Here is a 25,357-nt window from a genome sequence, read left to right as displayed (position 1 = left end):
TGTCCTCGTTAAGGTATCTTTCAAGGTTGTTAGTTCCTGCAACAGAGAGGTTTCCATAGTCATCCTGAGCCCTTTCAAGCATGGGATGTTTGGCTGAGCAACATTAATTGAGGAGTGAGGAGTTTGTGGAGTCTGCTATTAATAGATGAGTACTAATAAGGTGATCCAGGAGAATTTAATATTTTATGAGGTTTGGGGGGAAAAGAAAGATAGAAAAGAGGTGCAGGAGAGGAAAATATTCCTCAGGTGAATCATTCTGATTTAGATAAATGGTTCTCATTCCACCTCCCAAAATGTGGGTTAAATATTCAGAACAAGTAATTGTGAAGTAATGGACAAAACCTGACATCCACCTGCTGTATCATTTCTACCTCTTAATGAACAGTAAATGATGCAGCTGCTTTGCCACACTGGGTGTGTTTAGCTACAGAAATGAGGAGATGGCAATAGAGAGCTGTGATGAGGCTGTGGTAGGTTTCTGTTTTTAACAAAGGCTGCCAAATGTCAGTGTGTAATTTATGATCATTTCAATAAAGACTGCTTTTAGATTGAATACAAAGGGGAAACAAGCATGTCGTGAGTGGCAGATTTATGCCCAAAGTCCTGTACGTTTAAGAATAGAAGTGAAATTTGAGAACAAGTAATTCTTAAACCATATTTACTCTGTCCACTGTAAGTTAGGAGTAAGTAGGTGCGTATCAGCCTGATAAAGGAGAAGTCAGATGCTGTTATCTGATTTTACTGAATGAACCTAGTCTATAGTGTCTCCCTTGGTTCTTCTCTGAGAGACAACCTAGTGCTCTCTTTTTCTCATCTGCATGGAGATGCTGTTGCATTTGTTTTTTCCTTGATGACAATTTTGTTGCCCAGTTGACAGCTTAAGAAAATTTCTTCTCTAAGCAAATTCCCAGCAGTTTACCAAGGGCAGGACTGAGGTTTGTGTGGGAAACCATCTTAGTTGTTGTTCATTGCTGATTTTGTTTGTTGTCAGAGGTCTTTGCTGTGCTGGAGGTCTCAATTTCAGGACAGAGTGACAATTAGAGCAGTCAAAAATTCCCTCCTCTTTTTGAGGTTCCTTGCATGTTGATGCAGCTCCCCAAACATTTTCCAGAGGCAGCCAGCCATATAATTTGCTGGAACAGCAGTAAGGTAACCTTCCAGGTGCTTTCTACATTGCTTGTCTTCTCATATCTCTGAAAAGGGATTTGATCATGGGGAAAAGAAAGTGGACTAGCAGCAGAGAGTACGTGTAATTTTTGCATAGCTTTTTTTCGGTACCGCGGTTCTAGAACAGGACAGGGTGTGGTGTGTCAAAGCCAGGGCAGGTAAAAGGTTAGTACACGAAATTCCTAATTTGTCTTTCCTTCCTGTACAAATAAGCCAGTACTTTATCATGCATGAACACAGCTAATGTTGATGAATGGTGAAACCGTGTAGCATGGAGGCAGCAGTGTTTTGGGATTACCATATTCCCCAGTGGATATCTGCAAGTGCTGCAAAAGAAAGAAACAACACGGAGAAAATGTAGGATGTGGCTGATGCGCAGTTATCCCACGTGCTGGCGAGCAGAGAGAGTCTGTGACTTCTGTGTCCAGAGGGACTGTTTATTAAGGAGAAAATGTACAATTGTTTTGTGTCTCCTTCAAGTGGCTTGGATTACGCGGCTTTGCACGCTCGCAGCAGCATAATTCCTCTGGGAATGTCCACCCAAGGAGAACCGATGTGGATGTGCAGAGCTCTGAGGTGTCCTGGGAGCTGTGGAGTGGCAGGGCTGCAAGGCAGCAGGAGCATTTCTTTGCTCCCACAGGATGCAGAGGCTGCATGCAGAAATATAATACCAAATTATAGATCTTTGTGAGTCCCAAGCAGTGTGACAAATCTGCCCGTCGTCCTTTTAGGCAATAGTGGGGTGGAGGAAGAGATCTCCATAGCCATACCTGGTCTATGGGTTTTCCATGTGGGCAATGAAAGGATGTGCCTTGGCATTTTTGAAATCAGCATTTTCTACTTGTGTGTTTTTCCATCCAGCCTGAATTTTCAGTGATATTAAAACATCTTTTTAATTTCCCTGGTAATGGAAAAGAGTCTACACTGGCACATACTGCATTGTACCCACCTCAGGAACATTGTGCTTGGTGAAAGACCTGTGATGTAAATGAGCATCAGACTGGTGGATTTACAGGCGAGGGATGTTTTGGAGTTGCACGTACAACTGGACTGCTGTAAAACTTAGAGATGTTTTAAAACTAAGAAAGTGTTTTTAAAACCTGAAATCAGTTGTTTGTTTTGAGTGGGCCCATGTTTAGAGATGGAAATATTGAGTACAGCGTAAAACAGTTGGAATTACAGAAATGAAGGATCTCACCCAAGTGGCTTACCAGTGGTGGAGATGTGAGGATAAAAATGAAACAAATTGCAAATTAACCTCTTAACACTGTTGTACGTGTGACATAGACAAATCGCTGATCTACCTGTGCTGATTCCCATTTCTCTATTATTCATTGTCGTGGTTTCAGCCCAGCCGGTAACAAAGGACCATGCAGCCACTCGCTCACTCCTCCCGCCCCCCTCCGGTGGGATAGGGGGGAGACGAAGGAGAGAAAAGGAAAAAAAAACCAAACCAAACTGGAACCTCGAGGGTTGAGACAATGGCAGTTTACTGGGACAACACACACACACGCAAAAAGTTACAACAACAACAACGGTACTAATGAAAGAATATACAAAAAGAGTGATGCACAGTGGAACTGCTCACCACCCGGAACCCGACGCTCCACCACTTCCCCCACCGATAGCCAAGAGAGCTCCCCCCAGCCCGCTCGCCATTTATATACTGAGCATGATGTCATATGGTATGGAATAGCTCCTTGGCTAGTTCAGGTCAGCTGCCCCGGCTATGCCCCCCACCTCCCAGGTTCCTGTAAAAATTAACTCTATCCCACCTGAAGCCAGGACATTCATGTACAAAACCTCACAGTCTCCAGAATGTGTGAAAGATGGTCAGCCTTTCAAGCCATATGACTGCGTAATTTTTGTAGTAATCACAGAGCAATAACTTGAAATAACACTCAGGGTAGGTGAAAACAGCTTTGGACTCGAGTCTTTCTGCTGTCATCTTCACCTCTGGAAAGAAACTAAAACTCTAAGGTGTGTTGCAGTGAAGCTTACAACTTGCAGTTGAGTGAGTAGGTGTATACTTGTTTTCTCACGTTGAGATATGTTTCTTCAGCTGTGACATAAATAACTGATCATTTGAAATGACCACATGCATATGTATTTTATAATCTGAGGTATGTAGTTACAGGACAGTAAGTTCCATGCTGGTGGATAGCAGAGTTATCTCTGTAACAGTATCAGCACCATGCCAAAGAAGCTGGCTTGCATTTATATCCCCGGCAACTGTGGCAACTGTAAGAGCAATCCTAAAGCATCCCAAATGTGTTATGAAATACATCCGCGTCTGCAGGCACTGCATTGCCATCGTTTTAATCCCTGCTTGCTCCCTAAACAATGCTTTCCCCCTTTCCTACAAGCACAGCGAAAGCAAAGCCAAATACATGGAAGCGTTGGAGAATTCAGGTTGGAAGGCACCTCGTGAGGTGTCCAGGCCAACCGCCTCCCCAAAGCAGACTGAGCTACGAGGTCAGACCACGCTGTTCAGGGGTCCTTCCACTCTGCTCTTCAAAGCCCCCACGCATGGAGGCTGCACAAACTCCCGGGGCAAGCTGTTCGACTGCTTGACCATCCTCAGGCCGAGTTTGCTCCTCACGCGCAGTTAAAACACCTTGCGTTTCACCTTATGCCCCTTGTCTCTCGGACAACGTTGCCTCTCTTTCTCCTAACGCTTCCATTCACAACACTTAAGCACCAACTATGCCGCCACTTAAAAAACCCTCTCCTGCAGAGCTGTGGTGCTGCTGAGCTAATGGCAAGTTTCCTGCTGGGTCTGGGTCTGGGTCTGGGTCTGGGTCTGGGTCTGGGTCTGGGTCTGGGTCTGTGTGTGGAGGGGGCACCACAGACCGCTTTCTTGCAATCTTTGGGGTGCAAAGGATGAAAGCAGCCAAGCGCAGACCTGCTTTTACCAGTCACCCAGGGAACTCCTTCCGTGCGGCTCCTTCTTTTTCAAAGCTCATTCCCATGCCTCTCATCAATCATACTTGCAGACGACTAAAGAGACCTATGTGCCGTTTTGACAAATGTCTCACCTTTCACGCTGATTTTCAGTTCCTTTTTTGTGAAGAAACTCTACCATCTCCTCGTCATGTTTGGAGACAGCAAGATTGGGGGGGGTATATCCCTCCTGAAAGGACAAACAATCCCCGTTAGAAAAACCCAGACAAGTTCTGCACCTTTTCGAAAGAGCAGCTTTACCAAGTGCCAAGGTTACCCGGTTCTGAGCATTAATATTGGCATTACGCTCAAGTAACAGCCCTGCTACAGTTGTATTAGGAGATACGACAGCAGGGTGAAGGGCAGTGTTGCCGTCAGCATCTGCCAGATTCGGGTCGGCACCATGCTGCAGCAGAAGAGCCACACGTTTTTCTTGCTGGCACTGTACTGCCTGGGAACAACACACAAAAAAGGGAAGATTTCCAACATTTACGTTCCACTCTGTCACAACTCGGCCAGCTTCTGAATGCTGGGAAAGAAAAGCATCTTCCAAGATGAGCTAACGTATGCCCCTTCCACACCTATTACAACATGCACGTTTCTACGCAGGTCCGTGTAAAGAATCCTGCCAGGCACCTCTCATTTGACGCACAGTCGGCAAGTCCCACTGACAAGAGCGTAACATATGCCACATACCGTCGTCAGTGGCGATCTCTTGAAATGGCCAGCAAGGTTCAGCCGGCAGTTCTCTTGTACCCGACGTCTAACGACATCCACGTGGCCGTCTGCACAAGCGACATGCCGAGGTGTCCTAAAAATTAAACATACGAGCTTAACATAGACAGGCAACGGAAGAACCAAAGCTGTGCTGCCACTCAGCCCTGGGGACCCTGCAGCCCAGACTCCGCTCCTCCTGCTTTCCTGCACCGCTCACCCACAGGGCAGAAGAGAACTGGTGCTGCCTGAGCAGCTGCAGAACGACCCCGCGGGGAGACCATTGCCGAGCAGCAGGTCGGCGGCAGGCACTTCCAACAGCACTCAAGCCGACCCGGCAGCTGCGAGCAATGAAAAGCTCTGGAGCTCGCTCCCCCAGCTGACAGGGCAAATCTCGCTTTTCAAGCAATTAGCTTGAATCTGGCCCTACGCAAAACCTTAAGAGCGGGCACTTCCGCGTGGCACCCGAAAGCTGCCAGGGGGGTTGATCGCACCACGCTGGACCAGCAGGCTCTGCGCTGCAACGTGCTCCTGGTGCTTGAGAGGGGACTGGTGGAACTTGGCTCAGAACCTCTCGCAGCAACGCCTGCCAGAAGCAGCCAAGGTGTCCGTCAGCGGCCCGCAGCCCCTCACCGCTTCTCCTGGTCTTGCCCGTCGATGCCACCTCTCCTCAGCCGCCACTGCCTCAGCCAGGCCAGGTCGCCGCGGGCAGCCGCGCGGTGCAGCCTGCCCGGGTCCTCCTCCCCGAGCTCGTAGGCACCGGTGGCAGCGGCTGGAGCGCAGGGCTGCCCAGAAGCGCTGCCGGAGGGCGACCGCTGGCGCTTCTTGCTGAAGAGCCCCATGACCCTCCAGCACATGCTGCGGTGCGGTCGTGGCCCCGCTGGGAGCCACCAGCAGCAGGAGGCACCCGGCGGACTCTGCCAGGCCCTGGGCGAGGAGGAGGGCGCGGGAGAGGGTGTGGAGGAGGGCGAGGGCGAGGACGAGGACCACGGCGAGGGCGAGGGCGAGGGCAGGCACCAGGCAGACGAGCTCGCCTGCCGCGGCCTGCAGCCCCCGAGGCGACGGCCCCTGCCCAGCACCTGCTGCTGCTCCGTCCGCCAGCAGGCAACAACGGCGGCGACGGCGCTCGGGCGCGTGGCAAGGGGACATCACAGATGGGGGCGTGGCTCCCGGGGGCCCCGGGGAGAGCGGGCGCTGTCCCCACGACAGGGTGTCCCGGGGGCGGGGGCCCGGGCTGCTCCCGCCTGGCCGGAGGCCGCGGCAGACGCCGGGGCAGCTCTCGCCTCGACCGCTGCTGGTCGTTCCCTCCGCGCGTGGCGGGGGGGCCTCAGGACACGCGCCCCTGCAGTGAGGCTCGAGGTGGGGCCAGGGCCCAGCTTGGGCGGTCGGGGGCTGCGGGAGCTCGCTGCGGATGCCCGCTGACCGCTCCGGGCCCGCCCCGCCAGAGCTCCGGGACGACGTGCTTGCTTTCCTCCCGACGGAAAGGCGGCCTGAACTTCCCGCGGTGCCGTGCGGTGCGGTGCGGTGAAAAGCGAGGGCCCCGTCTCGCTGCGCCGGTGGCTGCTGCTCGCCCCCTTGCAGAGAATCGCAGAATGGCTGAGGTCCTCTGGTCCCAGTCCTCTGCTCGAGCAGGGTCACCTAGAGCCAGCTGTCCCGGTCTGTGCCCGGCTGCATTCTGCGTATCTCCCAAGCAGGGAGACTCGCAGCCTTCCCAGGCAACCTGTACCAGGGCTCTGTCACCCTAGCAGTAAAAATGTGTTTCTTGACGTTCCGAGGGAACCTCACGCGTTTCGGTTTGCACCCGTCGCCTCTCGTGCTGTCGCTGCGCACCACTGAAAAAAGCTTTGGGCCTTCCCTTCGGGTATTCCTATACATTGATGAGATTGCCCCTGAGCTTCCTCTTCTCCAGGCTGAAGAGTCCCAGCTCTCTCAGCCTTTCCTCCTGCGAGACGCTCCAGTCCTTGAATCAGCTTGGCGGGTCTTTGTTGGACTCTCTGCAGCGTGTCCCTGCCTGTCTCCTACCTACCGAGGCACCCAGAGCTGGACACAATACTCCCCTCACCGGCGCCGAGTAGAGTGGAAGTGTCACCTCCCTTGACTTGCTGGCAATACTGTGCCTAAGGCAACTGTCCTGGTTTCAGCTGGGATAGAGTTAACTGTCTTCCGAGCAGCTGGTACTGTGCTATGTTTTGAGTTCAGTATGCGAAGAATGTTGATAACACCCTGGTGTTTTCAGTTGTTGCTCAGTCTCAGTAGCATTTAGTCTAAAGTCAAGGATTTTTCAGCTTCTCGTGCCCAGCCAGCGAGAAGGCTGGAGGGGCACAAGAAGCTGGGAGGGGACACAGCCAGGGCAGCTGGCCCAAACTGGCCAACAGGGTATTCCATACCGTGTGACGCCACATCTAGTGTCTAAACTGGGGGGGGTGGGGGCGGGGGATCGCCGCCTGGGGACTAGCTGGGTGTCGGTCGGTCGGCGGGGTGGTGAGCAATTGCCCTGCGCATCATTTGTACATTCCAATCCTTTTATTATTTCTGTTGGCATTTTATTAGCGTTGGCATTATCGTTATTAGTTTCTTCTTTTCTCTTCTGTTAAACCGTTCTTATCTCAGCCCACGAGTTTTACTTCTTTTCCCGATTTTCTCCCCCGTCCCACTGGGTGCGAGGGGAGTGAGCGAGCGGCTGCGTGGCGCTTAGTTGCTGGCTGGGGTTAAACCGCGACAGCAACCCAGGATACCGCATTCCTTTTCTGCTGCAGGGACACATTGCTGGCTCACAGTCAACTTCGTGTCCACCAGGACCCCTCGGTCCTTTTCTGCAAAGCTGCTTTCCAGCTGGGTGATCCCCAGCAGGTACTGGTGCCTGGAATTGTTCCTTCCCAGGCGCAGGACACTGCACTGCTCCTTGTTGAGCTGCGTGAGGTTCCCATCAGCCCATTTCTCCAGCCTTTCAAGGTCCCTTTGGATGGCAGCACAACCCTCTGGTGTAGCTCTCCTCTCAGAAACGAGTTGCTGTTTTCCATGTGTGCTTTTTGCCATCTAGTGGCAGCAACGTATTCGCGGGCTCTTTGCCTCTGACAACTAACTGGACTTTCTAGGCGTGGTACAAAACTGCCTGTGCTGTAGGACTCCTCTATCGAGCAGCAAGGTGCAGCTATCCATCCACGCTACTGACTGTACTGCTGTGACGAAGGGCCAGGAGACTAGCTTCTCCTGGAACGGTCAGACTGAGGGAAGTATCCACTGTCAAATAAAACCACAGGAATGCTCAAAATTGTTGCTTTTCTGAAGCTTAATGGAGTTTTGAGTTATTGAAGCAAATACCCGTTATCTGATCATACGGATGCCTTGTTGCTGATTGTGGAATGTATCCTGAAAGGCAACATCGTGGGGCCTCTAAAATGAAAAGTCGTATTTTGATGGGGATGTTTGTTCCATCAGCAACCCCCGGCACGATTAGGTATGCTGTATCTCTGAAATGCAGCCGTTGTGTTGCGGATGCAGGTAGTTAAACCACCTTCAGGACACTGATGCCAAATTGCTTTAGATGGATTTCCCTCACTGAGCTATAGTCCTGCAGATCTGTAGGGATTGCATGTGGCCATCTTCCTGAGCTTCCACCCACTTTTGAAGCAGGCAGGGTATGACTTGGAAAGGAGTTTGTCTTTATCGATGGCTTGTTCTAGCTTCTGGTGGCGAGACTATGAAAAGTGTCTTTTCACATCCTGAACTTAGAGGCCTGTTGGTCACCCCACACCTGAAAGATGCTATGAGCCCACAAGTTTGCAAGTGTGATAGGAATAATATCCATCATACTACTGCTGAGCTACTGAGTCCTAAAGCAACCATTAGCAAGCTTCAGCATGGTTGGTACGTGCCAAAAGGCCATAGCGGGTACGTCCCAGGTGCTTTGGGATAGCGCTTGCACACAGGAGTAGACGTGACATAAAGCGTAGCTATTTGTGGAATGTTTCGGGCATGTCCTGATGTCCCGAAAAGTGAACTTGGAGTAGTCCTTTATCTAAACAGCTTTACCAGGGTAGTAAACAGCTCCTTTACTCAGGAGCGATCTTGCAGAACAACACTGAAATGGCCAAATACTCTCCAGTAGGTTATAATGTCTGAAGAGTACTATGCAATGCGTACCTCCACTCTAGTCCGCAACCTTAACAGAACTGTGCTTCAAGCCTCCCCAGAGGAAAAGGACACAGACGCATGCTGGCCATTTGCCTGGCCTCCAGGACAGGATGAAGATGCAGCTGTGAACAAAGGTGAAGTGAGCAGAAGAGAGATCTGGGGAGTTATATGGGCAGGGAAGGGGGTGGAAAGCAAAGTCAAGAAGGGGTACAATAAAACAAAGACGCGTACTAGATTACAAAGCTTATTAAATATCAAGTTGAAACAGAGTATCTGGAATTCAATACGGTGTATTAGCTTCAAAAAACCCACTTATTCATAGAAAAAGGAAGAGTGTCACAGCAGCATTCATCGCTTTCCTCGCTGCCTGTTAACTCAAGTCCTTGCATTAGTGGGTAAAACCCCCAAATTTTTCCAGTCTTAATTCATCTCAGTACAACCACTCTTACTTTTCCAGAACTGGGACTTTGTTGTATAATCTTCCGATTGGTAGTGACTTTTGCAGACAGGAAAAGACAACTGCAGAGCTTCAGTAACAACAGGTAACTCCCTGAAAGAAGTAGAACTGCTTGTTTTGTCGACATAAATGCCCCACAACAGCCACCACATCATCAGCGGCCACCAGCAACAAAGAGATGGGCTGTCCTATCGCACGAGTTTTGGAAAGTACTAAAGAGGCTCAAAGTTGATATATTAGCGTTCCTTTTTTCCCCATATGAAGTGTTTCAGGTGCACCACAGGTGTTGAGGTAGGAACTGCGAATGTCTAAAGCTGCAGCGATTCTTAGTACAACAATCAACAGGAATACCATGAGAGGCAATGGGCACAAACTGAAACACAGGAGGTTCTGTCTGAACATCAGGAAACACTTTTTCACCGTGACGGTGACCCAGCACTGCCCGCGGAGGCTGTGGAGTCTCCGTCCTTGGAGATACTCAAAAGACAACATGGGCCTGGGCAACCGTCTCTAGGTGGTCCTCCTTGAGCAGGGGGGCTGGACCAGATGACCTCCAGAGGTCCCTTCCAACCTAGAATCATAGAATCATTTAGGTTGGAAAAGACCTTCAAGATCATCGAGTCCAACCATCAACCATGCCCACTAAACCATGTCCTGAAGTACCCCGTCTACTCGCTTTTTGAATACCTCCAGGGATGGTGACTCAACCACTTCCCTGGGCAGCCTATTCCAATGTCTGACAACCCTCTCAGTAAAAAATTTTGTCCTAATATCTAACCTAAATCTCCCTTGCCTCAACTTGGGGCCATTTCCTCTTCTGCTATCTCCAGCCACCTGACAGAAGAGAGCAGCACCCACCTCACTACAACCCCCCTTCAGGTAGCTGTCGAGAGCGATAAGGTCTCCCCTCAGCCTCCTCTTCTCTAGACTAAACAGCCCCAGCTCCCTCAGCCGCTCCTCATAAGACTTATGCTCCAGGCCCCTCACCAACTTGGTTGCCCTTCTCTGAACACGCTCCAGCAAGTCAATGTCTGTCTTGTAGCGAGGGGCCCAAAACTGAACACAGGACTCGAGGTGCAGCCTCACCAGTGCCCAGTACAGGGGAACAATCACCTCCCTGCTCCTGCTGGCCACACTATTTCTGATGCAGGCCAGGATGCCGTTGGCCTTCTTGGCCACCTGGGCACACTGCCGGCTCATATTCAGCCGGCTGTCAACCAGCACCCCCAGGTCTTTCTCTGCCGGGCAGCTTTCCAGCCACTCTTCCCCAAGCCTGTAGCGCTCCATGGGGTTGCTGTGACCGAAGCGCAGGACCCGGCACTTGGCCTTGTTGAACTTCATACGATTGGCCTCAGCCCATTGATCCAGCCTGACCAGATCCCTCTGTAGAGCCTCCCTACCCTCAAACAGATCGACCCTGCCTCCCAACTTGGTGTCATCCGCCAACTTGCTGAGGGTGCACTCAATCCCCTCATCCAAATCATCGATAAAGATATTAAACAGAACGGGGCCCAACACCGAGCCCTGAGGAAGACCACTTGTGACCCGCCGCCAGCTGGATTTCACCCCATTCACCACAACCCTCTGGGCTCGACCATCCAGCCAGTTTCTCACCGAGCGAAGAGTACGCTTATCCAAGCCATGAGACGCCAGTTTCTCAAGGAGTATGCCATGAGAGACAGTGCCAAAGACCTTGCTGAAGTCAAGGAAGATAACATCCACAGCCTTTCCCTCATCCAGTAGGCGGGTCACCTGGTCATAGAAGGAGATCAGGTTGGTCAAGCAGGACCTGCCTTTCGTAAACCCATGCTGACTGGGCCTGATCCCCTTCTTATCCTGGACTTGCCATGTGAGTGCTCTCAAGACAAACCGTTCCATAATCTTCCCCGGTACCGAGGTCAGGCTGACAGGCCCGTAGTTCCCCGGATCCTCCCTCCGACCCTTCTTATAAATGGGAGTCACATTGGCAAGCCTCCAGTCCTCTGGGACCTCCCCTGTTGACCAGGATCGCTGAGAGATGATAGAGAGTGGCTTGGCAAGGACCTCTGCCAGTTCCCTAAGTACTCTTGGATGGATCCCATCAGGTCCCATAGATTTGTGAGTGTCCAGATGGCGTAGCAGGTCACTAACTATTTCCTCCTGGATTAAGGGAGATATGTATGTTCTGCTCTTCATCCTTACCTTCCAGCTCAAGGGGTGGAGTACCCTGAGGATAACTGGACTCACTATTAAAGACTGAGGCAAAGAAGGCATTAAGTACCTCGGCCTTTTCCTCAGCTCTGGTTGCTACGTTCCCTTCTGATCCATTGAAGGATAGATATTCTCCTTGGGATTCTTTTTACTGTTAACATATCTGTAAAAACATTTTCTGTTGTCCCTTACGATAGTGGGGACAATTAGTTCTAGCTGAGCTTTTGCCTTTCTAATTTTCTCTCTGTATGATCTAACGAGATCCCTGTACTCCTCCCAAGTTGCCCGCCCTTTCCTCCAGAGATGATAAACTACTAGCAAAAGCTCCCCGTTCAGCCAGGCCGGTCGTTTTCCTCAGCGGTTCGACTTGCGGCACATGGGAATAGCCTGGTCCTGAGCCACTAAGATTTCCTTCTTAAAGAATGTCCATCCCTCCTGGACCCCTTTGCCCTTCAGGACCGTCTCCCAAGGGACTCTCTCAACCAGTGCCTTGAAGAGGCCAAAGTTTGCCCTCTGGAAGTCCATAGCGGTGGTTTTGCTGACCACCTTCCTTGCCTCACCAAGAATTGAAAATTCTATCATTTCATGGTCGCTAAGCCCGAGACGGCCTCCGACCATCACACCTCCCACCAGTCCTTCCCTGTTCGTAAACAACAGATCTAGCAAGGCTCCTCCCCTGGTTGGCTCACCCACCAGCTGTGTCAGGAAGCTGTCTTCCACGCTCTCCAGGAACCTCCTCAATTGTTTGCTCCCTGCTGCCTTGTATTTGCAGCAGGCGTCTGGAAAGTTAAAGTCCCCCACGAGGACAAGGGCACACGATTCTGAGACTACTGCCAGCCGCTTGTAGAACCATTCATCCATCTCTTCAACCTGGTCGGGCGGTCTATAACAGACTCCCAGCACCATATCTGTCTTATCGGCTTTCCCTCTCATCCTCACCCATAAGCACTCCACTTTGTCATCAGAATCGTGTAGCTCTGTACAGTCAAAACATTCCCTAACATAGAGAGCCACCCCACCACCTCTTCTACCTCGCCTATCCCTTCTGAAGAGCTTGTAGCCATCCGTCGCAGCACTCCAGTCATGGGAGTCATCCCACCACGTTTCCGTGATGGCGACTAAGTCATATCTATCCTGCTGCACGACGGCTTCCAGCTCCTCCTGTTTATTGCCCATGCTGCGTGCATTGGCATAGAAGCATTTGAGCTGGGCTGTCAAATCCACCCCTAACATCGGCACGCTGCCCCCAGGCTCATCTCTTGTACACCTAGTTTTATCCCTCACCCTCTTCGAACCTAGGTTAAAGCCCTCTCAATGAGCCCCGCCATCTCACGAGCGAGGATTCTTTTACCGCTTTGAGATAGCTGGACACCATCTGTCGCTAGCAAGCCCGGTGCTGTGTAAACCTCCCCATGACCCAAAAACCCCAAATTCCACCGATGGCACCAGCCTCTGAGCCACGTATTAACTAGGCATGTTTTCCTGTTCCTTTCAGTGTATTTCCCTGTCACTGAAGGGATGGGGGAAAACACTACCTGTGCTCCCGATCCTTCTGTTACCAATTGGTCACTGATTTGTTATTGATTACAGTTAATCATATTAATATTAATAGTAATATAGAATTATAGGAAATATTTTAGTAAAATCATATCTAATTTTAATAGTTTAGCAAAATCATATGTATGTTGTATTTTATATATATCTAACCACCAACCAGTACCTGCTGTGAAATCCCCTGTATAGCCCTGTACCAAGGCCGGAGAAATTGGCTAAAATCATCTAGTAGAAACGTGTAGGATTTAGATAACAAGATAAAAGAAAATTAAAATCTGATTATAAAAGAGTTTGGTTTGACTAAAAAGTAGAAGATTGTGAAGCATAAGTATGGGAGTGTTGAGTTTGAAGTGTAGCCTTAGAAACTTAGGAGCTTAGGAACTGTATAATGTGTAACCATAAGAATTTAAGTATTGTTCAAAATCATTTAACCACAGAAGTTTTGACAAAGATTGGTAGTCTTGTAGTGTTTGTTTTAAAGGCTAAGGAAACCGTTATGGACACCAGCTTGCTGCTTGGAAACACCTGAGAGGTCAAGAAGCGGACGAGTGAGGAAGACTACGAAAGACCACCAGAGGACTCTAGAAGACCACCAGAGACCTTTAGTGCGCCTGCGTGATGGACATTAACGTATGCAAATGATTTCCTGGAAATCTGATGAATATGTAAATGACGTCTTTGTAATCTTATGAATATGCATAAGTGAGTTCAATATAAGGTGTATTGTTTTGGTTACAGGTGTGCGTGACCTGGGTCTCCCTCCGGGCCGACGCCCACTGCTTGAGTAGCCTGCTCGAGCTGGCAAGAGGAAGACGGGGCCTGCACGCCCTGCCGCGCCGCGCTCCTGGTCGCCGCCGCTCCTCAGGGCCGTTCAAATCTCCCGCCGTTGCACCGGCAACGCCCGCGCCGCGCCAGCCTCTCTCGCGAGCGCCGCCGGCTCCGGCCGGTCCCTCCGCTCTTCTCTTCCCGCCGCTCCCGGGCCTCGGGAACCTCCCGGTCCGCCTCAGCCTCACGCTGAGCCACCCACTGACCGTCGGCTCTGCTGGCCTCGCCGCTGACTGACTGCTGCTGACTGTTACGCCGCGCTCAAACCTCCCGCGGTTGCCCCTGGCAAGGCCCGCGCTGCTGGCCTCGCGCTGACTGAGGCCTCTCCATTTCAAAATTCTTACCGTAGCCACAGAGGCTTCTACCCTGCTTCTTGACAATCACGCGTCCCCAGTTTGGCTTAGGAAGCTTCCTCCCAGACTTAGTTGTTGCCAAGATGTCCCAGTTCAGTTGAATACAGACCTGGACTTGCAGCCAGACCTCCACTGACACTGCTGCTCGCAATTAAAGGTCTGCTGCTCTGGCGCTCCGGAAGGAGCTTAGCTCTGGCTTCTGCTAGTCTCTCATTAGCTCTGAAACATTCAGAAGCATACAAGGAATTATCTTTGGTAATGACACTTTTGCAAAGTCGCCCCCCAGGTCTTTGACTGTTCTTCGACTTCTGAAAGTGGAAGGGATTAAAAGCCTCTAAAACAAGACTACAATTTGATCTGAAGTCTTTCTTTGCAGAGCGCCTATTTCTAGGAAGTCACACTACCTGCAGGGAGCAGTAAGAGTTACCAACACTTAGGACTTCTCAGCATTAGGGCTTCAAAACAGCCTGTGAACGCCATGTGTTCACACAGCTTCTTCTGAAGGGTACGTCACCTGCATAAGAACTCTGGACTATCCCTCCTTTCCCAAGGAAAGCTCAAAACTCAGACATGCCGCTAAAATGGATGCCAAAAAATTTTATTTTTTTTTTTTACTTCACAGAATCAAATTCTGTTCTCTGAAGTGCCTATCCTTATTCAAGCAATAAAGGACATGAAATTTATCTTTTCTGCCACACATAGAATACCCTATTAATGCCATGATCAGTGGTGTTACTGCTGGAACACTAAAGAGAAATGAAGACAGTTCTCATGAAGGGAAAGGGTCTTAAGCTACTTTCCTCGCAAATATGCCTTCTTATGCTTATATACATAATGCTACCAGATGCAGAAGAGGGCTTTTAGGAGGAAAATGCATGAGGAAAAAGTAGTATCTTATTACCACTCCAAAAAAGCATAAACTTACCTTTCCAGTTTACTTTCTAGGAATCTTCTTATTTTTACTTCCGCCTGGTACAGCTCTTTGTACCTGTCCACTTCTGCCTGCATGGATTCTTTTTGAAGAATACGGTCTTGCTCCATATTTTTTATCCTGTCCAATCCACATTCAAGATCTCTAATTGTCTGTTCTAGCTGGTTTGTCAGTGAAGCGAGACGACTGGCTCTGGTTTGTTCTAACCTGTCCTGGGAGGCTGCCTGCATCTGAAGGAGATAACGCACTTTCAAGCACTGCAAAGAAGAAGAGAGCTCTCCCTGCCAGTCAATTGCACGTACCCAGTTTCAAGGGGCCCAGATTTACTCACTGAGGCAACTGTGCCTCCTTACTACCATCAGCAATCAAGGCGGAACCCTGGAACTACCACATTAAATAGTTCTTCAGAAAGAGCCCCCCTCTTAGCACTACTGTTCATCAAAGCTACTAATGAGAGAACACCGTCTCTGTAGGACAGGGCATAAAGAAAAGGATTCCTCAAAGAAATTATAAGGATCCCTCATCTCCACCCGCCACCCCGCAACTTTGGTGACTTCTTTTCGGAGCACTTTTCCCCGTACAATGGCAGAGGAGGACCTGTATGCCTGGCCATGACAACTGGAAGTGACAATACCCATTCAAGGATGAACACGACCAGTGGACAGTGATAACCTCCCCCCCACCCAAGAACTGCAAAACGGAAATCTGTCTTGGGCAAGCTTTTGATTCAGGAACCTGCAGGCACATTACACACACATGAAAGCACTCTTGCCCAACCATATTCTCTTCTCCCTCTACTGCCCTCTACGAAAGACAGAAGTACAGCACTAACAGACAGAATCAGGCACCAAAACTAAAATACTAAAAAAATGACAACCACAACAAAAGTATGCAATAGAGACTACAGACACACGTGAGAAATTCACTTGCCTGCAAAACCAGATTGACTTCTTGTAGTTTTTGTCTTAACTCTTGTTCGGCTTGTTCTTCCATCTCTCTTTTATATTGTTCTAGTTGGCTGCGATCCACCGTGTTAGTCTCCAAATGAAGTTTGAGGTTAGCCAGCTCTTCTTTCAGCTGGCATTTGCTCTTCTCCAGTTTTTTATGGTTCCCACGCATGGTGGACAACTCTTCTCGCAAATCCTGATTCTGTGTTTCTAGCTGCATGCATTTTTTAGACTCTATCTCCAGCTGCTGGGAAAGTTCACCAACCTGTAGACAGCAAAAAAAAAAAAACAAAACAGAAAGAACCCCCAAAAACGGGGAACTCAGATCTACAATTACTCAGTTCTGTGAAAATCAGTAAAGGGGTTGGCCATCGAGGCTGTATTTACCATCTGCTGACTCAGTATGAAAACCAAAGTGAAAGCAGTCTCTTCTTTTCAAACAAGAACAGCTTTCGCAACATTCCTGATAGGATTCCTCAGGCTCCCATCCTTTCTCAGTTCTTCTGCAGCAGGTATCAAGAGGACCAAGAGGTGCCAAACTAGCAGCATTTCACGCATAGGGCTAAGTGGAAAAGCACTAAGGCTATTCTTCCATGAGATGCTCATATGCTCACGGGAAATCACACACCCCCATACCTAGCCACCTTCTGGTTTCATCAGAAACAACACGTGTCATGCTTTAGAGGAATTTTTACATGCTGTCAAGACAATCAAAGCTTCATTACAGAACGGAGAAGACAAGAAACAGATGCTCTTTTTTTTCCATTACACTGAAAGATTTGTAAATAGTGGCTCAGAACACAGCTTTTACAGCGGTGGTGGAGGAAGACATATTCTCTTTAGGTCAAAGCCGCAGTTTGTTTTCAAAAATTTGCAGGAAATATCAGACTTTCAGTAAGTCCCAACGGTCAACTACAGCTCTATCTTCCTCTTCCCCCCTCCAGAAACATACATTTTCTGTACCTGTTGAAGATAAAACATAACACCCTGTCTTTTTTTAATAAAAGTGGAGGAAACCAGCATACTAAACACTTGAAAGAATCTTTAACAAAGTAGAAACTTGAGACTTATCTAAAACCGCCTAAATGTAATGCCCTTCCCTGTCATTCGAAACAACTCTCCAACAGAAACACAAACCCACTACTAACTTCTGGACTAAAAATGAGCCACTGCAACGGCAGTTGACTCATTCTACAATGCCTTCCAAACTCGAACGTAGCTCTGAAACATGGCTGCTCTAGCAACAAATCTGAGCAATGAGCGGAGAAGTAGATAAAAGGTTACGTGCTACTGAACAGCCAGAGCAACCTCAAAAGCACTTCTGGGAACTCTACTTCTGGGTGCCCATGACAAGGGAAAGATGGGCCAAGACAGCTACTAGCGAGCAGTAAGTTACAGAATTTTTTCTGCATTGCCTCAACTGCATCGTGCCCTGGGAAACAATGACACTGTTTAGAAAAGCAAAACCTGAACTGCCTTCTGCCCAACTCCTGCCTAAGACAGAGCTCAAGCGGTGACCTTGGGCGAAGCCAACTTCATACAGTTGTTCCCAGTAATGGCGGTGTTAATTCCCTCTCTTCCAGAGAAGGAATTCCTCTGTAAGACCTAGAAGACGCTGCCATGGCCTCAAGCTGCAGCCAGGCCTGTGCCGAGCCTTACTGCTCTCAGCCCTGACCCTCACCCATGGACGTGACATCCTGGTAGGACTGCAGTCCCTATGGACTGGCCTGGCGATCTGCACTCTTGGCTGACCCTGCTTGCTGTCACCGGACCTATTCCGCTCTTCTTGGTGAGAGCCTGTGGGACTGCCCCTGAGGTCATGGACCCTGCCAGCCTTGCTGCGACTCTCGGCTCGCCCTTCCTCTACAGAACAGCCTGCCCTTCATGTGCCCTTGCAGATACTGCTTTGCACATTATGTTTTCATCTCTACCCATAATGATAACTACATCGGTATTAGTTATAGACATCTACTACTGTAACAGTAGAAGGAGCATCAAGAAAAGGCAGTTGCTTCCAAAATACAGCAAAGAAAAAAAAATCACCAGCATGAAAAGTAGTACAGGGAAGGAATAACCCAGGTTTTTCAAAAGAAAAAACACCACCACCAAGAAACCCTAAACAAAGCAGAGCTCACCTTTGTTCTTAATCTACCAACTTCATTGGCCATTTCGGAATACCTGTTCTTCATTTCTCCCTGCAAATTAAGCTGGGACTCCATCTCTTTCTCCTCATACGCCCTTAGCTTCTTCGTAGCTCTGCTCAGAAGCTTCTTCAACCTGCACAGCAAATTAGTCAAGAAAACAACGAAGCAAAGGAACAACCGGCCTTTTTCACATACTCTTACGTAAACAGCGCAGACATGGCTTGCTTCATCTTTAACGTGCTTTACACACCAGCAATTACTGAGAAAAAAACAGCATTACTGTGCTGCAAACCCCTTGAAAGGTCCAAATTTCACCTGAAAAGAGGAATAAAAGACTTCCTCCCCCCCCCCCCCCGCCCCCCAGTAGAACTGCACAGCAACCTGCATTTGCAGTTCTTTTGGCAGCTATTGAAAACTATGGACTCATGCACAGAAGCGCCCTGCAAGAACTAACACGGGGCTTGAATTTTCTCACAGTTACATACACCTATTTTTACAGTGAAGTTCAATAAAGCTTGACTTCTACTCAGGGAGACCTCTTCACCATACCAAAAAGCCGTACCTCTCACAGTCTTTCTGCAGTTCGATGTTTCTTTTCATTTCTTGGTCCAGATGCAGTTCGACTGGGCGTTTCAACTCTACCAGCTTCTTCACTTTCTTTCTTTCAGCCTCACACTTTCAAAATAGAAAAGATACATCACACACACAGCGTAGGAACAGTATCTACGCACAGTATATGCATCTAACGTTCTCCACAGAGAAGCTGCAGTACGCCTCTATCTGTTAGCCAAGTTCCACAGAACGCCAAGGGACAAAGTTCCTGAGAACATTTAATCACTTTGGGTTTGACATCAAACAGGCCAACACCTAACAACAGAAACAGACGACCCCACTGAGGCAAAGGCTCTTCTAACACTTGAAGGCAAAAAGGTGGAAAAGATGCTGGAGGACACTTTCGGCAGTTCCTCTACTCATAACAGGGATTACGTAAGTATGTACCTCATGGGAGAACACAGATCAATCTAAAGCTTTCATGGGATCTTCAAGGACCAGCAGGCAGGGGCTTGCAGAGGAATTTGATCTTTTGCAATTCTTCAATGTTTCATTTCCCTCTGCTATTGCCTCCCTCTCTCCTCTGGGGGTATTTACTTATTCACATCTTGTTCTGCCTCTTGGTGTCTTCTCAGCCAAACCAGAGGAGAGCTGGCAGCTCTTTTGACTTTGTACTTCCATTTCTCCTCTACAGAAAAGGAGAAAGGGGAAAGACTGCCCCTTGGAAACTGGCAGCCATTTCTTGTTTCCCAGCTACTAGTTCATTTGCCCAAAATTCCTTCAGTACATTTTTCTGGAAGGCTTTTAAGCTCCCACTACCCTGAAAACATGCAGCAGCTCCTCCATACATTGCACTGGAAACATGAAGCATTTTAACCCTGCCCAGAAACCAAGGTGTCAGAAGATGACCCGAAGGAATCCAAGAAATAACTGGGGAACTGCAGCCTTGCTCAATGTGCTCAACTGATAGCAAACCACATTGGGAACTCTTCCCAACAGAACCACTCCAGAATTTACACAAAGATACCCAGCTAGCTTTTATTTGCTTCCTGGCTGATACCCAAATCACAAGATACTCACAGCCTGAACGGCAAGGATAACAGAAAAAGAAGAACTCAACAAAAAGGTAGACACAGTTCTCCGGGGTATTGGCTAGGCACCCAGAGAATTTTCTGGGCTCACCTGTTCCAGGAGTTCAGCCTTTTCTCTGTCAAGCTGAGCAACAAGCTCTTCAAGGTGGGATCTTGACTTCAATTGCTCTTCCCACATGCTGTGGGAGTCCTTTGATGTCCGAGGCAGCACATTCTGCTTTTGCATCTGTGAAAGCAACAGCGGCAAAAGAAAAAACTCAGGTGACTGGAAAGGCAGCACTGCAGTACAAAGCAGTAACTTAAATGGAAACAGGTCTAAGCTCTCCTCTCCCCATCCAACATCTACAGTTAAGGTTAACACGGAGTGTAGAACACACCTCAGGAAACATAACCCAGAGCAGCAGTTGAAGCTGGTGGAAAGAATGAACACCCTAGAAGTGACAAGATGAGGTTGCAGCTTTGGGGGATAAGACGACACGCACACACGCGCACACACACACAAGATCACCCTGCAACTTTCTTCCAAAGGTCCTCCAGAGTTCCTAACGATACGTACTTTTTAATATAATAATTCCTCTAGTGCCCACCACAGAAAATACCCTACCCTCACGGCTTCTGTAACAGCTCTACATCTCCTGAGAGCAAGGAAGTGCTCTGCCCGCTACTGTGCAGCATCACCTCACCTAATTCGTTACCTTAGCTCCCTGCATGGCAGGACAGTACCAGCACCTGTTCGCAGGCGGGAAAGGAAGCTAACATGGTCTCAAGGGCAAGCTGTGACAAAGCTGCAAAGGTAACACGGACCTCCCAGGTCCAGTCTCCTCTCTCAGCTTTCAGCCACAGATCTCCCCCCTGACCACAACTTCCATCCTTTCTAGCATCTGTCATGGTTTAACCCTAGTAGGCAGCTCAGCGCCACCCAGCCACTCACTCACTCCCCACCCCTGTGGGATGGAGGAGAGCGTTGGCAGGGTAAGCGTGAGAAAACTTGTGGGTTGAGATAAAGACAGTTTCATAGGTAAAGTTAAAGCTGCGTGTGTGAGCAAAGCAAAACAAAGAATTCATTCCCTACTTCTCGTTGGCAGGCAGTTTTTCAGCCACTTCCAGGAAAGCAGGGCTTCATCATACCCAACGGTTACTTGGAAAGACAAATGCCATATCTCCAAATGTCCATCCCTTCTTCCTTCTTCCCTGCAGCTTTTATTGCTGAGCATGATGTCATATGGGATGGTCATTTGGAGTCAGCTGTCTGGCTGTGCCCCCCTGCCCCAGCTCCTTGGGCACCCCCCAGCCTACTTGCTGGCAGGGCAGTATGAGAAATAGAAAAGGCCTTGACACTGTGCAAGCCCTGTTCAGCCATAACTAAATCACCCCTGTGTTGTTAACACTGTTTTCATCACAAATTCAAAACACAGCACCAAACAAGCTCCTATGAAGAAAATGAACTAGTGTCACATCCTCGCATTTTAGAGCGTTAAGTAGGACTTGCCATAGTAGCATGGGAAAACTCTCAAAACCAGAAAGCTGGGGAATGGACCAGGCTGCTTTCTGAGCAGCCTATATTCACTAGAATGCGGGGACTGAGCTCCCCATGGCTCTCCAGGAAAACCTCATCCTAAAATTTCCCCACAGAAGTAGGTAACTAGGCTCAGGAGCTCACAAAAAGGGAAGTTTGTGACCAGCTTACTGAGGCAGAGGCTTGCAGGTCTCTCTGAAGGGCTTCAATCCTATTGTTTTGTTGCTGGACTGTGGCTTCCAGTCTGGCATTTTCAATTCCAAGGCTTAAAAAGAAATACAGGTCTTATGAGGGAAATCCGCCAGAGCACCAGCTCTGAAAGAACAGCGTGAAACAACATAATCTAAGACAAAAGCATCCTTCAAAATCGTATATTAACTTGCTGTGATGCAACAAGGCTATCCTGTTGTTTTCACACCATCCCAGGAAGCGACAGACGTTGCTGCACCGTGTTACTCTCTTACTGTTGCACGCAATCTTCCAGTTGTTTTATAGTCGTACTAGTCCCAGAAGATGCCAACAGGAGGTCCTGCAGTTTCTGCTTAGAAGCTATTACTTCCCTTTCCTTATTATCCAAGGCAGTCTTCAAGTCACGAACACAATGCTCAGACTGAAGATGCTGTTCTTTCAACTCCCGCAACTGCAAAATCACAGGAAGAATCCCCTGTAGTCAGGTGAGCTTTTATATAGAGGGGTCAACTGCTGCTGAAGAGTTCAAGGGCTGCATATATCTGCACATACCCTCTAGTCAAACAACTGTAATCATTTCAAGTACATTCAGACCTGCACTTGTACTAGCAAATGAGCACAAACGGTGTTACTTCATCATCTTTTTTACTGGCCTCTCCCATCCCTCCACTGATTTCCTATAGCACAGTTCTAAGCACTGACACTGCCCCTCCTACCCTTTCAGTGACTTGTGACACTCTTTGTATCCACTTGTTTGCTCCTCCATTGAAAAAAAACAAATTAAAAAGTTCATCCTTCTCCTAAAGTGACTTCACACCTCCCTCATAAGGAAATTTAAGGTGATTTCTGTTTCAGAACTCCGAGGCCTCTATGCTTCAGTTTTCCTAAGAACACTGCAAAAGGTGGTCCCCGCCTCAGAAAGGAGCTTACAATGCACTTGCAAGAAGGCTGCTTCAGGATGGCAAATTACGGCAGGGCCAAAGAAGGGGGGGAAAAAGATGCTGAGATGCTGCTTTGCAGATACAGTACAAACACACCACCTGCAAACCAGCTCTTCTTCTTGCTTAGTTCAATCCACATGGTTCTGATACCCGTACTCTTAAAAAAAGCCCAAACCCCAAACCCTAACATCTGTTTCAAAGTTCCTTCATCCATGAAGGTGGCTCACGTTGTTTTACACACCGCGCGCCCAAACAAAGACAAGGACTTTCACACATATTTAGCAACCTACAAATAAGGAACATCTGTTGTATACAAACAGAAGACTGTAAAGAAAGAGTGCAATATCTGGAACAGGGAAATAGTGGCTCAGAGCAGGGGCGAATTTTGAGAGAGAGCAAACCGCTCTGTTCGTACCTAGCCACCAGAAGGCTGCTCCCAGCGCACTGCCTTGCCCCTCCAGCTTGCGAGGAGCTCCCCAAAGGGCCAGCTGCGTTTGTCACCAGGGGAGGGGCGGAAGAAGGGAAGAGAAAGGCCACTGCTGCAGTACTACCCCAGAGCCTGAACAAGAGCCTCTGCTGTGGCGTTGAGGAGCAAGATTCTCTCCTACTTGCAGCAGAAACGAACTGGCTTTTTGATGATTCAAGTAATGCTAATCTTCCACTCTGGAGGAGGAGGAGGAGGCAGCCACCTGGCTGAAGGTTTTACTGGCTTCATCAATTATGACAGGGGATCACTGTTAACTTCCTTAGATCTCTCTCCTACTGGCTCCCAGAATACTGTTTTGTCCTTTTTCACAATGAACGGGAAGAAACAGCCACCCAGAGGTTTATTCCTATAGTGACAGGCTTTCCATACCTCAGCTACAACCCTTTCCAATGCCCCTTGCAAGTGCAGGTTGTCTTTCTCCAGGGCACCGAGGTAGCGCATAGTAGTAACTTCCGGAGAAGCTTCTGACATAGATTGCTTTTTAAGAGGACTGGCAAGCTTCTGCTGCAGCTGTGCGACACAGTCCTAAAGAAACGTGGTTACACGAGCACAAAGAATTCGATAAGAACATGAGAATATGAGGTGTGCTTTTACTTCTTAGGTTACATAATTAGGTCAGTCTTCAGAGCAGATTTAAAGATAAGAAATGTTGCCTGCCACCAGCAGGCACCTGCAAAACTGATGACCTCTCTCCATCTTTCTCAGCTGAGCGCCTCCGCAGTACTGGGGGAAGCAGGGGAAACTTTAGTGCTTCTATGCTAGAGACGAAACTCAAAGGCCAGTTGCTATGAGACCCAGGTCATTAGCTTGACCTGCCTTCGTCCCAGTCCTAAATGGACAGCTGACCAAAAGCCCAAGTATTTCAAGGGCCCCCAGTTACAAATGTGTGGCGGGAGCAGCAGAAGACATCAAAACCCCAGAGGGAAATAAGCCCAAAAGCAAGCGAACCAAAGGGGACCCCACTGCGTCCCTCACAGAAAGGACCTCGGAATCCCCGGAAGATTCCGCATCTTCCTCTTGCTCTGCTCCTCCCACTGGCAGGGCACCTACAAAAGAGGCAAGAAGCGACACACTGTGAGTGTTCATCTCACTCTGCTTTTTCCCATCATCCAAGCCCAGCATCCAAAAGATGAGGAACGGTTCTACTACGGGCCGTAGTGATTTTCCTCATCGGCTCTTCCACAGTTAAGGATCCTACCTTCGCTGTCCTGAGCAAGTGCAGCCCTTGTAAAGTCAGCAGTCCTCACAGGGCACGAGCTGCTGAGAACTGCCTTGTCTGCTACACCACCTGCAGAAGAGTCTTCCGTGTTTTCACTCCCCGTGTCTTCTGCCAGCAGCTTACTAAGGATATATACGGAAAGAGGAGACACAGAGTTGGTAGAAACAACCACATCTTTGCATACGTGCTTGACTAGGACAGCAACGGCCATTCCTCACCCAGCCGCTCCATTTTTGTTGCCAACTGAGAAACGGTAACACCCCCACCCCCCCACCTTACTCTGGCACTACTGTTCCGTGATGAAATATCCACTGCAGCCTTGCTCATTCTCTAGATGCACATTGGTATCTGTGAAGCACTTCAGCCCTGCTGGCTACACTCTAAACTGATCAACCACCTCTCCCTAGGGAGCACTACAAAAATTAACAAGTCCTCTGGCAGATTCACATCTAACTGCAAGGGTGCTACGTCCGCAGGATGCTACATTAATGCTGCAGCTGTTCATGTCAAGCCAGCCTACAGTCTCCTCAAATGCAGTCCTGACTTGGAAGAACTTCAGAAATCTTGATGGTTAGTCTGAGGACCTGAGAGTTTAGACAGCTCCTAAGTATGATCAAAAGGCCAAAGACAACTGCGGTTGCATTCTAAGCACTGCGTGTGTTAACTACTTTGAATAGGCATTCTCTTCTAACAAACCTGAAAGCGAGTAAATTGGGGCTCCTGAGAGAGACCCCTTTCAGGTTTGCTTTTTAACCGTGTCGTGGTTTAACCCCAGCCAGTAACTAAGCACCACGCAGCTGCTCGCTCGCTTCCCCCCTACTCAGTGGGATGGGGGAGAGAATCGGGGGAAAAAAAGTAGCACTGACGGGTTGAGATGAGAACAGTTTAATAGAACAGAAAGGAAGAAAATAATAATAATGATAATAATAACAATAGTAAAGGTGACAACAATAATAACAAAATAGTTGGAATATACAAAACAAGCGATGCACAATGCAATTGC

General features: G+C 48.8%; 1 protein-coding gene across 1 annotated transcript; it reads right to left on the bottom strand.

Annotated features, from left to right (window-relative positions):
* Nucleotides 1-14,405: 14,405 nt before the first annotated feature.
* Nucleotides 14,406-24,565, bottom strand: LOC142027976 (ankyrin repeat domain-containing protein 26-like). Its single transcript, XM_075022125.1, has 11 exons — nt 24,334-24,565; nt 24,111-24,181; nt 23,505-23,645; nt 21,983-22,158; nt 21,690-21,783; nt 20,094-20,228; nt 18,922-19,034; nt 18,351-18,492; nt 16,199-16,480; nt 15,263-15,498; nt 14,406-14,556 (listed from the first exon to the last, which is right to left on the bottom strand). The coding sequence occupies exons 1-11, from the start codon at nt 24,563-24,565 to the stop codon at nt 14,406-14,408; spliced, it is 1,773 nt and encodes a 590-aa protein (XP_074878226.1).
* Between the last annotated feature and the right edge of the window lie 792 nt (nt 24,566-25,357).

This window comes from Buteo buteo, unplaced genomic scaffold (assembly GCF_964188355.1).
Source record: "Buteo buteo unplaced genomic scaffold, bButBut1.hap1.1 HAP1_SCAFFOLD_100, whole genome shotgun sequence".
NCBI lineage: Eukaryota > Metazoa > Chordata > Aves > Accipitriformes > Accipitridae > Buteo > Buteo buteo.
This window is presented reverse-complemented; position numbering and strand designations above follow the sequence as displayed.

What these genes read in the sequence shown, in the direction of transcription:
- LOC142027976 (XM_075022125.1), bottom strand. Translation starts at nt 24,565, where the DNA reads ATGGCCGTTGCTGTCCTAGTCAAGCACGTATGCAAAGATGTGGTTGTT. An exon ending in TTGGTAGATTAAGAACAAAG is followed by an intron (nt 16,481 to 18,350) that starts GTGAGCTCTGCT and finishes TGCTGTCTACAG; the next exon opens with GTTGGTGAACTTTCCCAGCA. An exon ending in CTAGAAAGTAAACTGGAAAG is followed by an intron (nt 14,557 to 15,262) that starts GTAAGTTTATGC and finishes TGAATGTTTCAG; the next exon opens with AGCTAATGAGAGACTAGCAG.